The sequence below is a fragment of the Lygodium microphyllum genome, chromosome 5 (genome assembly GCF_053477565.2).
Source record: "Lygodium microphyllum isolate KBCC chromosome 5, Lygodium_microphyllum_v1.1.10, whole genome shotgun sequence".
Classification (NCBI taxonomy): Eukaryota; Viridiplantae; Streptophyta; class Polypodiopsida; order Schizaeales; family Lygodiaceae; genus Lygodium; species Lygodium microphyllum.
The window spans coordinates 94,652,272-94,669,285 of NC_141139.1; the positions used below are offsets into that span (position 1 = coordinate 94,652,272).

Below are 17,014 nucleotides of genomic sequence, written 5' to 3' on the forward strand. Positions count from 1 at the left end.
CCCTTAACCTTGGTTTAGACAATAGATTGTCTAAATTCCCTCACAATGGCAATGATTTGATAGATATTTTTTAAAGTAGCTGCACTTGAACACATGCACATGGAGCTTCAAAATCTCAACTTTGCATATAGAATTACGAATCCATACTCATAAATAACAAAAATTTGTTTCAACCAATAAAAACAAAGACAAGCTCCCAAAGAAACAAGTTACAATGTTCAAAATGTATATAAATGTTCAATGTTATGAAAAACACTCAAAAAATCCACCCCTATGTTTGGATTACATGACAAATTTCCAATCAATCTTTTAGAATTCCAACTAGTAGGAATAAGGGCCAACTAAAGGCAAATAGACAGTACTAGAGATGCAAGTTTTGGTGCATGCATGCAACTGTCCAAAGCTTTGTGTTGATAATGATTGGCAAGACCTAAATTTGATTATTTGTATCTATCAAACGACATATCTAGTGAAATATGTTATTTGTTATTTCTAATTAATATTTCAATGTTATGACAAACACTCAAAAAATCCACCCCTATTTTTGGATTACATGACAAATTTCCAATCAATCTTTTAGAATTCCAACTAGTAGGAATAAGGACCAACTAAAGGCAAATAGACAGTACTAGATTTGCAAGTTTTGGTGCATGCATGCAACTGTCCAAAGCTGTGTGTTGATAATGATTGGCAAGACCTAAATTTGATTATTTGTATCTATCAAACGACATATCTAGTGAAATATGTTATTTGTTATTTCTAATTAATATTATGTATAACATGCTTGTACTAAAAAATAGTTTGAGACTTGATCTAGATAAATGTAAGGTAGTTCAAAAAACTTAGCTATCATATGAAACATTAGAAATTATCAAATGGAAGGTAATTCAAAAACTTAATTGTCATTTGAAATATTAGCTATAACATCAAATATAGGCCTTGATTGTTGACTCTGAATCACCCAAAAGTGTGTCTACATGTCTATGTGAATTGGAGTTGGGAGGTCCAGATAATAAGCAAATTTTCAATAGCATCAAACTCCTCTTTCTCTTTAGCTTTTATTTCTCTCATAACATGAATCACAAATCACAAGCAAGTGAGATCAGGAGTTTCAATTCTCTATTCTCTCAAAGAGACATGTTAAGAATTTCTCGTCAAAAGATTCTATGCTTAACAAAGAAGGCATTACGGAGGAAGAGCAAAAGTCCAAATGTAAATCACAAGCAAGTGAAATCAAGAGTTTCAATTCTCTATTCTCTCAAAGAGACATGTTAAGAATTTCTCTCGTCAAAAGATTCTATGCTTAACAAAGAAGGCATTACGGAGGAAGAGCAAAAGTCCAAATGTAAATACTTATATATATATATATATATGAATATCTCCTAAAGGCCAACCTAACCTATGAGATTTAAGCATATACTCATCATAGATACAATCAAACATGCAATCAAAGTATGACTACCAAGTAAACAAAAATGCATCTTGAAATAGGGACTAGAAGTCAAAATAAGCACCTAAAAATCAAAATAGGGACTAGAAATCAAATCTATGAGGAAATCAAACGAGTATGAAAAAATCAAAATGAGCTCCTAAAAATCAAAATAAAGACTAGAAATGCGATGTCATTGCTTATGTTTAGTGCGGGATTTGCTCATCTCAATATCTCGAATATCACAACCACCACTCCAACATAGAAGGCTAAGGTATATTGTCAAACATTTCTTGTGACAAGCAATAATGGCTAGGGTCTATCAATGGTGAGAATGACTAGGGGAAGTTGTTTCACTAGGGGACAAGGATGTCTCACCCTACATAATGTTATGGCTCACTCCAAGGTGACCACTCATGGACATGATTTGCTTAGGACTTGAGTAGCCATTGAGAGGAATGAACGCATCTTGTCTAGATGGGTTTAAACATATTATTGTCTTCTCTCTCAAGAGGGTCTCTTCGTTGTGGTTTTCAAGGCTAAAAGCCCTAAGCATCCTTGGTCATACCTTGATCTAGCATAGAGGTGTGAAGCTCTCCCAAAAGAGACAATGGTACTACTATCTGACCTCATAACACACCCAACTATATATATAGTGTTCCTAACACTATCTCCAACCCACATAATTGAAAAATTACAACACTTTGGTGCAAGATCTTCATATCTCCCTATCTATGTCCACAGCTGGTGTGGTGAGATGCAAATCGAGACAATGATGCAACGAAGGCTCGAATGTGATAGATGCCATGCCTACTTTTGGCTAATTTGCTCATCAAAACAAGTAAAATTTCATGAATTAGTCAAACAACATATCTTAAAAAATATTGTCATTTTTCATTGACATTATGTCTAACATATGTAAATAGATAAACGTTAATCACTAAAGGATTCAAAGATTATCCAAGCCCAGAGATGATTTCACAACCAAACAATGTCTCTTTTAGAAAATCGCAATAATTTCATGTCTTTTTCCTGACAATGCCACTAATTTTCAATCCAACTTTGGAATTTTCCAAATGCCTTTTCACTTTTGCTTGTACGTGAGGCCCTTTATGTCCTTCGTTCATTTGTCGTTCGTTGCAGAATGCAACACCCAAATAACATCAAAACCAATTTTATGTATGCAATCTGAAATTTTCCAGACCTCGAAAGGTGATAAGAAGAGGAATGACCTGCAATACAAAATCTAAAAATAGTCACTTTGACCTTTAAGGCCTGTTTATAATATTGCCACTAGAAGCACCAATCTGGCACATTCATCAAAACATGAAAATTGATCAAGCATCCATACATGATTGTATAATAGACATGGAAAATCATCACTTCTTTTCACAATTTTTCAAGATCTAGAAAGATGACTTTGCTTGATTCAACTTGAAGAGGAATGGTCCACACTACAAAATCCAAAACTAATCACTTCAATTCTAATCCAACCACTTACGAGTTTGCTCCATGTTTTTTAATCCATATTGTCACCAGAAGCACTAATCTTGCACATGCAAACCACAAGTTACGGCAATGTTCGTACAATACATCACAATTGATCAAGCATTCATACATAAATGCACATGAATGAATAAGTGATTGAGCATTTTCCCCTTTAATATCTCCCACTGTTGCTGGTTTGCAACGAGGACTCCACATGTTTTGATGAGGTTGTTGCTCATAGACATTGCAAGGCAGTTATGACTGAGACAATGGTTACAAGGACAAGAAGGCTATTGGCTGAGAGTGGCTTTACAAAGCTATGCATAGCTCAGTCAATTAGCATCTAAGAGCCTAGGCTTTTAGTAGAACATTATGCACAGCAGACAAATGGCAGACCATGAGAAACCTTCATTTTAGCAAGGATGGCACCTGTTAGATGTGTTATTGCAACAATGGCAACATCAAAGAATTGGTATTTATGTCAAATAAATGTGAAGAATGCTTACATTGAGGAGAAGATAATACTCTTTTCCTTTTCAAAGTAATATAAGGGAGAGGGAAGAAACAAACGGGACATGGATAAATGTGACAACAATAGAGACACAGACAATGCAAGACTCCTAGGTTTGTCTTACCTAAATATAAGCACACTAGTACCATGGACATTAGAATTGGGAATCAATCTTAGTTTTGATAGAAGACAGCATTCTTTCCATCTCTTGCGCAAGATAACAGCATCCTTAGATCAAACTAAACTAGAAGAAATTGAAAGAAAATATCAAACACCCTTTCTGGTATCACAAGATAGAAGCATTCAAGAACTCCTGAGCCTCTTATGACTGTGGGATCCACGTATACCCTCGGAAGTCACAGTGAATACAGCTGTATCTGATGGCAGAGAAGGTGACTTGAGCATATATGCATTGCGCTGACTGTTTGACCAGAAAAGGATCACCCGATTTGTGCAGGCATGGGACCAGCTTTCACCTATCCAAGTCAAAAATCAATAATCAGGAGCAAAACTTCAATAATCAGGAATAGCAATAAGATTTGGTTCTCAAAGATAATTTCCTATATTGATTTCCACATCCAAAAATTTCTGGTCGTGGAAAATCCCTCAAAAGATTTTCCAGAATACCATAAGCTAGATGAAAACCATTCTCTAAATACTTATCAATAATAATGGGATTGCCTCCCTTTATTAGATCCATTCTTAACCACTGACCATGTGCCACTAATACTGACAGTACCCCCAAAATATGTGGGGATACGGTGAGATCCATAATTGTTGACTCAATTCTTGGAGACTCTAAATACTAGTCAGATAAGCGATAAAATTGCTTATTTAGAGTATTAGTACCAATCCACAAAGAATCTGTGGTAAGTTAACTGTGCAAACTCTGTGTACAGGACCTTTGACCTGTCATTGTTTAGCACAATGGAACAGCAAATGCAAAACTTATTTACCAAGAGCAGGAACCAGCTTTGCAGAGCCTCCACCGAACTTTGTAGTCACCTGGTTCATAAGAACTATCTGCCAACAAACATGTCAAGAGAATGGTCTGCATAAACACATTTTGATGAGAATATCTGCACAAACTATCCACATAATTAGGACTTCCTGCAAATGCAACAAGATGCATCTTGCAAGCCAACTTCAAATATCGTGATGCATGCCTTAGTTATCAAATCATGTGTGTGTGTGTACGTGTTTGAAGTATGTTCATATATACGACAATGTGTCAAGGAACCTCACTCTTGCTCACTCCTGTCATCACAACATGCTTCCCACCCTCACATAATTTGATGGCATTCTCTTAAGACAGTTTTGCTTGTAATGTGTGGCCCATTCCTCTTTAAGTGTTTATCATCTCATACATTAGGTTCCATAATCAGACATCCTGAGAGAAGCTCTTGTATGATTACTCAGTAATGCAGGATACATAACCAGAAAACATGATTGTCAATCTTGGAAGACAAGATCTAGGAGCTCATACATGCTTTTGGAGAAAATGCGGCTACAAGATCAATGCAATCCTAGCAAACTGATTTGTTTTACGTGCATAGGAAGCCTGCCAGGTTGTGTAACTCACCTGAGGCCAGTGTTACTACAGCAAAACCAAAATTACTTATTTGTGGTGACACATTTTAGGGGAAGAATCAGCCTGAGTACTCCTGAGACCTGTAAGGCATTATTACAATTACAAATCGCACAGCACATTTATCGTAGCAGATTGAATGGAAAAAAAGTCTCCAATGTGAGAGAAGCCTGCAATGCACCTCCTTTCTGAAGCTGTATAATTCTAATGGCACCTGCAGACCCATATCAATATTTTCACCTCATGACCCTTCTAATGTCTCTGCACAAAACCCATAGTTGCACTAGTACCACGTACAAAAGGTTTGATACTATACCATACTTTAGGTATTGTACCTTACGTATTAGTACCATAAGGTACCAACTTAATGGATACATCTTTCCCATTCGAGCTGCACTTTGGGACAAGCTAAATGCTCCTTATATTAATATAATTCTCCCATGAGATTAGGTTATTTGAGATTCAAACAATTTCTCTCAACCTTCTCTCTCTCAAACCCACACTTCTCTTATTTTTATGATCATGCATGTATGATGTATCCACTCCCATCTATGTAGTTATATGTTGTAGGTAGCAATAGCGCATGTTGCGCATGCAGCATTAGGTTTTGGCATGTTATCCTCAAATACTCAGCTTATATACTCCAATAGCATTGCTATTTAGACTTCAAATATCTATTCTATTATCTTTAGTCCAAAAAAAATCAAGTTATTTTTTTTTCGCACTAATATCGTACCGTACCTTATAAAATCTTAAGGTACCATTTAGTACCATATTTTACCATACCATACCGTATCGTACCTTTCGTACTTGGCAACTATGACGAAACCATTCTCATCTCTCATGCACTAAGCATTCTTTTATCTTAAGCTTTTCAAAAAGATGAAGTTGCTTGGGTAGAAAAAGTTGAATTGCTGGCTGCCAGACGTATCACAGGATCCAACACCCAAGCTGCATTACAAGATGTGTGTCACGATCGCAGTCATGAATACCATTGCCACATCATGTCTTCAGTTTGTATTTTATGCCCATATGCCAACCAATCTATCTATCATACATGTCCCAAACACTCCTTAATCCGAGCAATCAAGCAGCTCTCTCTCTAAATTAGAATGATGTGCATTAACCAATCAGGTGGTGACCACATAGAAGCAGCTCTTTTGCTTCTTTTTTGCAATGGTGGTCATATGATGTCCTGAAATTCAATTGTTTTTTCTTTTGCAAGTAAAATGTGGCTAGTTATATTACTCAGAAGGCTGATTACAATGAAGTGCACATGCTCAACAGACTAGCTGGAGCTTATGCAAATCACAAATCCATCATGTATACAAGTCTCTCAAGGACTCAACATGGGGAAACTTACCAAGTCCAGACATAGTAAGGATTGACATATTAAGAGCTCTTTCTTGATTCTATGGGTGGTGGTGCATGGCCATTCTTAGTTGGTGGAGTGATTTGTATGGTTAATTCCGTTGACGAACGAGACCTCAGCCTGCTAACTAGTTACACGAAGGATCCTCTTTGTGGCCAACTCCTTAGAGGGACTATGGCCGTCTAGGCCATGGAAGTTTGAGGCAATAACACGTCTGTGATGCCCTTAGATGTTCTGGGCCACACGCGCGCTACACTAATGAATTCAACGAGTTTACCACCTAGGCCGAGAGGTCTCGGTAATCTTTTGAAATTTCATCGTGATGGGGATAGATCATTGCAATTATTGATCTTCAACGAGGAATTCCTAGTAAGCGTGAGTCGTCGGCTTGCATTTCCTAGGGCACGTAAGGGTCCAATCGCCAGGTCTTCCCCTAGAGTCCAACCACACAAATCCTCCTCCAAGGAAGGACAACAATCTCCTCATCCTGCTACCCTCTATCAAGGACCAAACGCCCCCCATCCTGCACGATGAAGAAAGTCCCGTAGGGGACACCGCCCACTCTACTTGCCACCTATAAGGGGATACTTGCTAGTGAGAATCTAGCAGCCCACACCTCACCAAGCTCCACCCGCTCTCGAATCGGGGGGTCTAGCCACTCCTAAGGGATCGCTAAGTCAATCTCCCTCCTCCTCACCTCAGCTTCTCGCTGACAACCTTATGCCCGCTACAACATCTCCTAGTCTGCCATCCTGTACACCTCCCACCACATCCTAATAGTACCAACAAGGCCAGCCTCCCAGCCAACCCACTGGATGTGGGGGCACTCGCCAATCTATATCCCGTCCCGATCTCTGACCTTTGGGAATCCAAACCACCAACTGGCGGTCTATCTCCTCTTAGCATCCTGAGGGCCTCTGAACTAGGGCCTTGCAAAGGCCCTGCCACACTCAAAGTAAGCTATAGAGGAAGGAAGATTTGGGTGGCCTGATCTAGGCAGTCGTGAAGATCCATCTCAAGGATGGCCTTCAACCACCGCCAAGCTTCAACTCCTAGAGATCCTCCTACAAAAGGACCTTCCAAGTCTGCCCACCTGGTGTGAGACTACGGACCACTAGCTTACCCAAAAGGACCAGGCTCTGGAACTCTGGATCGATGATCCCAAGCCCTCCCTCAAACCAATGCTAGATGGTGGTCGCCCACACCACCTTGGCCCAAGAATCCCTGGAACCGTTTGAGCCGGCCCAGAGAAAATTCCGCACTAGGAGACGAAGCTGAACCACACAAGATGAGGAGAAGCGCCAACAAGAGACAATGTACCAAGTCGTCACTAGGAGGACCTGGTTGACCACCAAGGCTTGGCCCACTAAGAAAAGGCGGACAGTGCTCCAATAGGTCAACTTCGTCCTAATAGAGTCGAGAACTGGAAGAAACTCTAAGTCACTGCTAGGCCTCGCGGGAGTGCTCTCTCCTCCTCCCAACTCTGTTGCCTCGCCTATAGGCCTCCTGGCAGATCTTGCTCGACTCAGCTCAGAACTCTGCAATCTCCTTTGCGATCCGGTCCCCCCTAGCCCACTCCCTAGTCCAGAGCTGCTCAATCTACCTCCTCATCTCCTCCCTCCTGTAGATCTAGTCAAGGATCCGACAGAATCACGTGTCAAGGGCTGAAGCAAGAGTATCAAGTGTGAGGAGAACCGGGCAGTGATCAAACAAAGTGACGCCACCCAACTGCCCTACCTAGCCTCCTCAAGAACACCCCCACTCTCCCACATAGAACCGGTCTACCAACCGCTCCGCCCTTACTTTTTCTAGATCCATCTTGATTTCCTAATATGTCCCAAATATTTGATCTCATGTGAAGAATTCACATTTAGTTTTCTTCGCATAAAGGGAATGTGTTCTTACCAATTGGAATACTAATTGTAAGTGTTCCAAATGTTCTCCTCTTCATTTACTAAAGATCAAGATATGATCCAACAAGACTACTACAAAGTGTCCTAGATAGGGCCGTAACACACTATTCATCAACTTCATAAAAGTAGTTGGTGCATTAGTGAGGCCAAAAGGCATCACCAAAAAATCATAATGCTCGTATCTAGTACGAAATGTTGTCTTAGGAGCATCCTAGGCCTTAATTCTTACTTGGTGATAGCCTGATCTTAAATCAATCTTTGTGAAAAAATTTGCCCCTTGTAATTGATCAAAAAGATCTTCCATTCTAGACATAGGAAATTTATTCTTCACCGTTATTTTATTAAGTGCTCTATAATCCACACAAAGTCGCATAGAACCATCTTTTTTGTGTTTCACTTAGCTTATAGGGTGGTTTAGAAAGAGGATGTGTATCCCTATCTATATCAATTGGGTGATTGACATCACCCCTATCTGGTGGAAGGCCACTTGGTAAATCAAAAGAAAACACATCTTTAAATTCATCTAACAAACTACTTAATTTATTATTTACATTCAACTCACAAACATTAAAAAATTGTTGCTTAATATTACAAAAAGTAAAAGTGTCATGTACTACAAGAAGGGACCATAACATATATACCTCACAAGCTTCTTTCTTTATCAGTTTCTGAACTTCGAGGGAACACATCAAAGGATTATCAAATACTTCATGTTCACCTTGAATCACAAAAGTCTTACCATCCCTTTCAAATTCCAGTGTATTATGATGATAACTACGCTTTAAGGATGGTTCCAATCCCCATGGCCACTCCCTCCCTAAAGCAATATCAACTCTTTCCATATTCATAATTTGGAAATGAAGATTATCTTTAGATCCTTGGATCTCCATTTCCAAATTAGATACCATTGTATCCCATATTTTATTATCCTGACCTTGCATCATACGAACAACATATTGATACTCACTCTTTTATTGGGGAAGTTTCAATTTTTTGACAAGTGCATAATTTCTAAAGTTGTGGGTGGCAGAGTCATCAATCATGACGCTAACCCTCTTTCCCGCTATCAATCCATGCACTCTAACTAAATCATGTGGCCCGAAAGTAGGCTGCCACATAGAAGTTGACATACAACACCTGTGTTGTACGTCCTTGTGCAAGACCTCTAAAGATTTATACTTTTCATGCCCCTTTAATTCCAAGGTCTGCACTACATGGATTTGTTTCTCTTTTCCCTTGCCCTTGTCCTTATCCTCTCCTTTATCTTCCCCCTTTTTCCTTTGAGGGCAATTCCAGGCAGCATGATTAGGAGATAGACAGCTGAAACACGGTCTTTTTTTTTAGCCTTATCAAAGTCATCGTGAATTAACTTTGGCTTTACATATTGTTTCTTTTCAAAGGGTTGTTTCTTACCCTTAAGGAATGGCATTTTCCTTTTAAATTTGCCTACAAATTTTAAGGCTTCAAATTCCTTAGTCTTGGGCTCCGTATCAGTGAGACTAGTGAGTGCACCTAGACGCATATTATCTTCATTGGTTAATGCAAATTTAATTGCCTCTTCAAGCGTCTTGAGTAAACTCCTTTTCACTTCCTTTTTGCAGGCCTTATCTAGTCCCCTTATGAATCCTCTTGTCTTTTGAAATTCATCTATTCCTTCCAATTTGAGGATTAGCTCACGATACTCCTCGAGATATGTCAACAAAGGTCTTCCCTTTTGTCTGACATAATCCCAATCTTCCCAATATCTTTCCATTTCATTTTCGAGAAGGAATTCTTTCAAAAAGGCCTTTTCAAATTGAGCCCAAGTTTCAGGTATTTTATTTGCCTCCTTTAAAGTTCTCCACCATTTATATGCCTTTGGCCCCAAGGTTAGACTGGCCTCCAACGTTTGGAGATGTGGTGGAGTATTCTTAAGTTTATGCAAATCCTCCCATTTTTGGAGGAAATTAAAGATAGTGTCTTTATTTCTGTCTTTTCCCTCCTCGTGAAACTGAGGGGGTTTCATATCTTTTAACACTGGGTTATCCCTAAGCTTTTGGTGGGGTTCCCTAAGGTCTCACATAGCCACATCTAGATCTTTTGATGAAGATGTAATATCTGAGGTTTCTACCTTACCTTTATCCCTTTCTAGTAATAAGGCTAATTGGCATTTTATTTCGGTGAGTGCTTGAGTTAGCAACTCCATTTGAAACCCTTGTGCTTGCACACGAGCAGATAGATCATCAAACTGTTCTTGTGTAGCAAAAAAAATCTTCCCATTGTTCTTCTTGAATTTTCGTTTCATGGGGATCCACCATAGGATAGTCCCCGGAACTAGAGCCTTTGGTTACCCCCTCTTTCTCTTTCCCCTTCATTAATACACTGAAATTAGAAAGAAAATATAAGAAATTTGCATACAAGATGAGGTACTTCCCTGATTACAATAATAGGGCAGATGTCGATGGCCTTTACAACTTAGTGATAGCAAAAAACGTGAGGAACAGTTCGACTTTCCTCCAATCTGTGCAGGTCACGTGGGAATAAGGCCTGTCGGGCAAGAACACAAGATAAGAAGGGGATTAAACATCCCCCCAGGTCTCGTGTTAACCCCTGCCGTCCACACCAAGTACATGAACTCTGCCCGTGACGCCAACACGGAAGTAATCTGTCAGGCGACGCCCACGCAAGTTCAAATCCAGACACAAGCTGGAGATCTCTAGTGTGTAAGACAGTTGTCGCCAACACAAAAGTATCCGCCAACACGGAAACGTCTAAGACAGGACCCGACGGCTCTTTCCGAAAAAGCCCGCCAACACGGGAACGTCTATCAGGTGACGACTGATGTGACCCGCTCTGATACCAGTATTAGGTGCCCGTCAACACTACTCTGCCCTTGAGGATCTATATACTACATTCATTTGTAATATTCATTCACTTCAGAGTTGTTTTCTTCTTTTCCTTCTTCTGTTTGTGTTTGAGTTTTGAGTTTTGCGTTTAGGGCTCGAGCTTTGCTTTCTATGTCTGTATTTGTCTCTTTGTGTTTCTATTGTTATCGTGCACTTTATGTTTCTCAAGGCAAACCCTAGCAGTTTTCTTCACACGCTATCAGAGCCGGTGCTCTTGTAAAGAATATCCTGTGGATATTGTGGAGAGCTAGTCTTTGTGCAAGGCACACAATACGACTCGTAACCAAATCACAATGTCCTAGACACCTGCAGTTCCTATTATGTCCTATCAGGCTTCTCCATCACTGGAGGCCCTAAGGCAGCAATATGGGCTTGGTGAGGAGGACGACGCTCCACTTTCACCTTCACCTTCTTTTTCTACTCTTATTCCCAATTTCACTAACATGAGAGAGGAGGACTTTAAGGAGTACTATCGCAACAAGTACCATAATGTTTACACCCCTCGTACAAGCTTTGCTACTACATTCAAACATTAGTGAGGCTGGCCACCTCTCCAATCATGTAGGATATACTACATTTGGAGTGTCTGGCGATCCATCTTCATCATTTCAGCCATGTCCAATGTCAAGTTCGTACAACCCTTTGGAGTTGAATGAATCAAAACCCTTGCATGTTTTTTCTTTTGAGGCGCAGGATCTGGATGGCTTTGCGTACATGAACTTTATTAGACAAGGCTCACGAAGCAAATGGAATTCATCTACATCAATAGCTTCTGTTTCATTTGAGCATATAACACGCACTTCTCACTTCCCTCCCATCCCACCCTCTTCTACCTCTACATCCGCTTCACACACACTAGGCGTTGGATCTTCCATCTCTGCTCCTAGCACCTTATCCTTCTCTATCCCATTCTCTACCTCTTTGCACCATAGTACTTCATTAGGGGGAATGCCACCCTTTAACACAATGCCTCTCACCTTTCAGCAAATGAGCACAGCCATAGTACCTGGGACGGCTGTGATGGGCATCTCCCTCACTACCCCCAGATTTACCTCTCACATGACCACTCAGATGCAAGGGATTCCATCCTCGGCTTATGGTACATCATCCCACTTACCTTGGGTTACATCTATGCACGGATTTCCATCTTCTGCTCCACATGTTTCCATCCCACCTCCACCATGGGCTACTCATATGGCTACCATGTCCATGCCTAGTCAACCCATCCCTACCTATGGATCCACCTTGCACAATACCCGAATGCTTGGTGGGCACTCTGGGCCCATTCCCAAGTGCACTCCACTCCCCCATCTTACCCCCATTATACTTTTTCACACTACCCATCTCCAACACTACCACTCCTGTTGCAACGGCCAAGAATGCTTCACGGATAAGGCTTGTTTTAGCGGGTCGAATTTCATGCAACAAGTGCTTGAGTCTCACGGTCTTTGGGACCTCGTCATTGGTCTAGAGCCTATTCCAAACCCTCAACTAGCTTACACTAACTACATCCGTCAATGGAGAGCCCACAATGCCATAGCCAATCTTAAGCTGATGCACTGATTTCTTCCTGAGTTACACTCTCAATTACAGCACTTTCCGCTCCCGTCAGAGCGTTGGAGTCATCTTCTCGACCATTATGCAGCCCGAGATTGTACTCGGCACATAAATCTCGACTTTGAGCTTCAAGAATTCTCTATTAAGGAAGGGGATGATCTGAAAGTCAAGCTCGCCGAATATAAGCGGTTACTCGCCGAGTTTGCCGAATATAAGCGGTTACTCGCCGAGTTCGCCACTACTGGCTTTCCAAAGTCAAACGACGATCAGATTATGTTCTTCTTGAATAAGTTACCTGAAAAATACTTTAATTTCATTCAGCACATCATCTCACAGTCTCGATTGCAAACCTTCTACGAGTTTGAGTGCTAATTATTGCCTTATGCAAGGCTGCATGATCAAGTCCACAAGAAATCCTTATCACAGTCTTATTCAAAGTAGAGGGGATTGGTTGCCACTTCTTTGGGAGAGAAAACCAACAGTGGCAAGAACTACAGGAAGGAACCATAACATATATACCTCACAAGCTTCCTTCTTTATCAGCTTCTAAACTTCGAGAGAACACATCAAAGGGTTATCAGATACTTCATGTTCACCTTGAATCACAAAAGTCTTACCATCCCTTTCAAATTCCAGTGTATTATGATGATAACTACACTTTAAGGATGGTTCCAATCCCCATGGCCACTCCCTCCCTAAAGCAATATCGACTCTTTCCATGTTCATAATTTGGAAATCAAGCTTATCTTTATATCCTTGGATCTCAATTTCCAAATTGGATACCATTATATCCCATATTTTATTGTCCTGACCTTGCATCATACAAACAATATATTGATGCTCACTCTTTTGTTGGGGAAGTTTCAACTTTTTGACAATTGCATAATCTATGAAATTGTGGGTGGCAGAGTCATCAATCATGATTCTAACCTCTTTCCCGCTATCAATCCATGCACTCTAACTAAATCATATGGCCCAAAGGTAGGCTGCCACATAGAAGTTGATATACAACACCTATGTTGTACATCCTTGTACAAGACCTCTAAAGATTTATACTTTTCATGCCCCTTTAATTCCAAGGTCTACACTACATGGATTTGTTTCTCTTTTCCCTTGCCCTTGTCCTTATCCTTTCCTTTATCTTCCCCCTTTTTCCTTTGAGGGCAATTCCATGCACAGCATGGTTAGGAGATAGGCAGTTGAAACACAGCCTTTCTTTTTTAGCCTTATCAAAGTCATCTTGACTTAACTTTGGCCTTACATATTGTTTCTTTTCCAAGGGTTATTTCTTACCCTTAAGGAATGGCATTTTACTTTTAGATTTGCCTACAAATTTTGAGGCTTCAAATTCCCTAGTCTTAGGCTCTGTATCCATGAGACTAGTGAGTGCACGTGGACGGGTATTATCTTCATTAATTAATGCAAATTTAATTGCCTCTTCAAGCGTCTTAGGAGAACTCCTTTTAACTTCTTTTTTACAGGCCTTAACTAGTCCCCTTATGAAGCCTCTTGTCTTTTGAAATTCATCTATTCCTTCCAATTTAAGGATTATCTGACGATACTCCTTGAGATATGTCAGCAAAGGTCTTTCCTTTTGTCTGACAAAATCCCAATCTTCCCAATTTCTTTCCATTTCATTTTCAAGAAGGAATTCTTTCAAAAAGACTGATTCAAATTGAGCCCAAGATTCACATATTTTATTTGCCTCATTTAAAGTTCTCCACCATTTATATGCTTTCGGCCCCAAGGTTAGACTGGCCTCCAACGCTTGGAGATGTAGTGGAGTATTCTTTAATTTGTGCAAATTTTTCCATTTTTGGAGAAAATTAAAGATAGTATCTTTATTTCTGTCTTTTTCTCCCTATGAAACTGAGGGGATTTCATATCTTTTAACACTAGGTTATCCCTCAGCTTTTGATGGGGTTCCCTAGAGTCTCGCATAGTCACATCTAGATCTTTCGATGAAAATGGAATATCTGAGGCTCTACCTTACCTTTATCCTTTTCTAATAATAAGGCTAATTGGGATTTTATTTCAATGAGTGCTTGAGTTAGTAACTCCATTTGAACCCCCTGTACTTACACATGAGCAGTTAGATCATCAAATTGCTCTCGTGTAGCAAAAATTAATTCCCATTGTTCTTCTTGTATTTCCGTTTCATGGGGATCCACCATAGGGTGAACCCCGAAACTAGAGCCTTTGGTTACCTTCTCTTCCTCTTTCCCCTCCATTAATACACTGGAATTTAGAAAGCAAATATAAGAAATTTGCGCACAAAGAAGAGGGACTTCCCTGATTACAGAGGGGCACAAAGAACGGTGAAGCTTTTCTCAAATCTGCACTAATTGTGTGCAGATTACGCAAGAATAAAGCCTATCAGGTAAAAACGTTGGGTAAGGATGTGATTAAACACCCCCCCTTTCCCCGCCAGGTCATGTGGAAACTATCTGTGACCATGTTGTAACTGAAAACAGGATTTTGCTCGACTTGCACTGTCCCAATGGACTTTGCCCGACTTGCACTGTCTCACCGTACTCGCTAAGTACATGGGCTTTGCCCGCGACGCCAACATGGAAGTGATCTCTCAGGCGACGCCAACACGGAAGTGATCAAGTGGACTCCGCCCACGCAGGTTCAAATCCTCCCGTCCATGCCAACCCTGCAGCCGTCGCCAACACGGAAGCGTCAGACGCTTCCACACGCCAACATAGAAGCGTCTCAAGACGGGACCCGTTCACGCCAACACGGAAATTTCGAAACAGCTGAAGATGAGGACAAAACCCCTTTCGACAAGACATGCCCCGACAGCTCTGATACTAGTATTAGATAACTCTGAATAAGTAAATCGTTTTATCAGATCTGTCTTTTGCTGATGAACAACTCTATTCCGAGCAAACAAGCTCAAGAGACCTTTCTCTCTTCTCTCAACCACGCTTAGGAAGTTCTTCCAGTGCCACCTCCTCGTGACCCATCTACCAGCTATCATTACCTGGTGAGTTCTACTATTTTAGTATTACTCACTTACTTCCTAAGCTCCCCTTAACCCCGTACAGGCGCCCAAAGTCCCCTGGATGGTCATCTCTCGCACTTGTCTCCCCATATGTTACATTTATTAATGTAACACCTCCCTACTCAAGTCTTCTTGGTCACTTTTACTCAATCGGCCGCATCCCATAAAATTTAACTCTCACTTAAAACAAAAAAATAGTCCAATATGGTTCCATACGCTTTTGTGGGGCTTGGTAGGCTACTAGGTAGCCGATGTACACCCTTTATCCGATGCCATGTCCTCTCTAGGGTGACTACTTGGACTCCCTTCGTAAGATAACCATCGACTATGTAGTCTTGGTAGGCTACTGGGCAACCAACGTATATCCTTTGTCCGATGCCCTGGCTGCCTTGGGATGGAACACCTTGGGGTAAGTAAAGAGGAGCGGTTCGAGAGAGTTTCAGTGGTCCCCCAAAAACCCTAATTCTTAGGGACATCTTTCAATATCTATAAATAGACAGACTGCCCCCATTCAGCCTCATTCTATCTGTGCCCTGGAGTGCAGATTTAAGACATCAATCCACACACACGTAGTTGTATAGCCCCAGAGACTATTGCCACACCTGCTACTGCATTTGCTCCTCCATTGTGTAGGCAACAACTTGCAGTCCATCTCCATCATTAGGCAACAGCTTCCATATCAAGCGACAGCTTCTCCACACCAGGCGACAACTGCCAACCCTCTTCGTCGTGCACAAAACTGGATTCCAAGTCTGTGAAATACATCTTTCTTGGTTATGGGAATATAGGTGAGATGGACTATCACCTATGGGATCCACAAGCTCGGAAAGTCATCCGCAATCATGATGTAGTTTTCCACGAGGAAAAGATGCATAAGCAGCCTGAGCGGATAGTCGAGATAAGTAGGGTTATATTTCAGGAGGACCCTCCTCCTTCCATACAGCCAGCTAGACAGCCTACAGTAGCAGCTAATGCTCCAATGGCCCATGACCATGATGTTAGACAGAATGTACAAGCTCCTCAACCTGCCTGAGACGCTCTACTAGAGCCAGACGTCCTCATGAGCGGTTTGAGCCCTCTGTTGATTATGTGACAGTGATAGATGTATGCAAGCCTCTCACTTATGATGAGACCATGCGCCATAGAGATAGTCACTCTTGGGAGAGGATCATGCAATCAAAGTTTGACTCTTTACCGAAAAATCATACATGGCAGTTGATTCCTTTGACTAGTGGAAAGCGTGCATTGCCATGCAAGTGGA

At 40.9% G+C, this 17,014-nt stretch overlaps 1 protein-coding gene across 5 annotated transcripts in view; it reads right to left on the reverse strand.

Annotated features, from left to right (window-relative positions):
- Nucleotides 1-2,399: 2,399 nt before the first annotated feature.
- The window catches only part of RAD51C (RAS associated with diabetes protein 51C), a 67,752-nt gene continuing 53,137 nt past the window's right edge, over nucleotides 2,400-17,014 (reverse strand). For 2 of the 5 annotated variants that reach the window (XM_087678157.1, XM_087678161.1), the window contains 4 exons: nucleotides 4,385-4,451; nucleotides 3,776-3,904; nucleotides 2,931-2,973; nucleotides 2,414-2,661 (listed from right to left, as the gene is read on the reverse strand). In XM_087678157.1, coding sequence (XP_087534283.1) covers nucleotides 2,553-2,661; nucleotides 2,931-2,973; nucleotides 3,776-3,904; nucleotides 4,385-4,451 — 348 coding nt within the window. In that variant the 3' untranslated portion in view covers nucleotides 2,414-2,552. Of the gene's footprint in view, nucleotides 2,662-2,930; nucleotides 2,974-3,358; nucleotides 3,905-4,384; nucleotides 4,480-17,014 lie in introns of those variants that run through there. The other 3 variants (XM_087678158.1, XM_087678159.1, XM_087678160.1) reach the window with 3 other exon arrangements.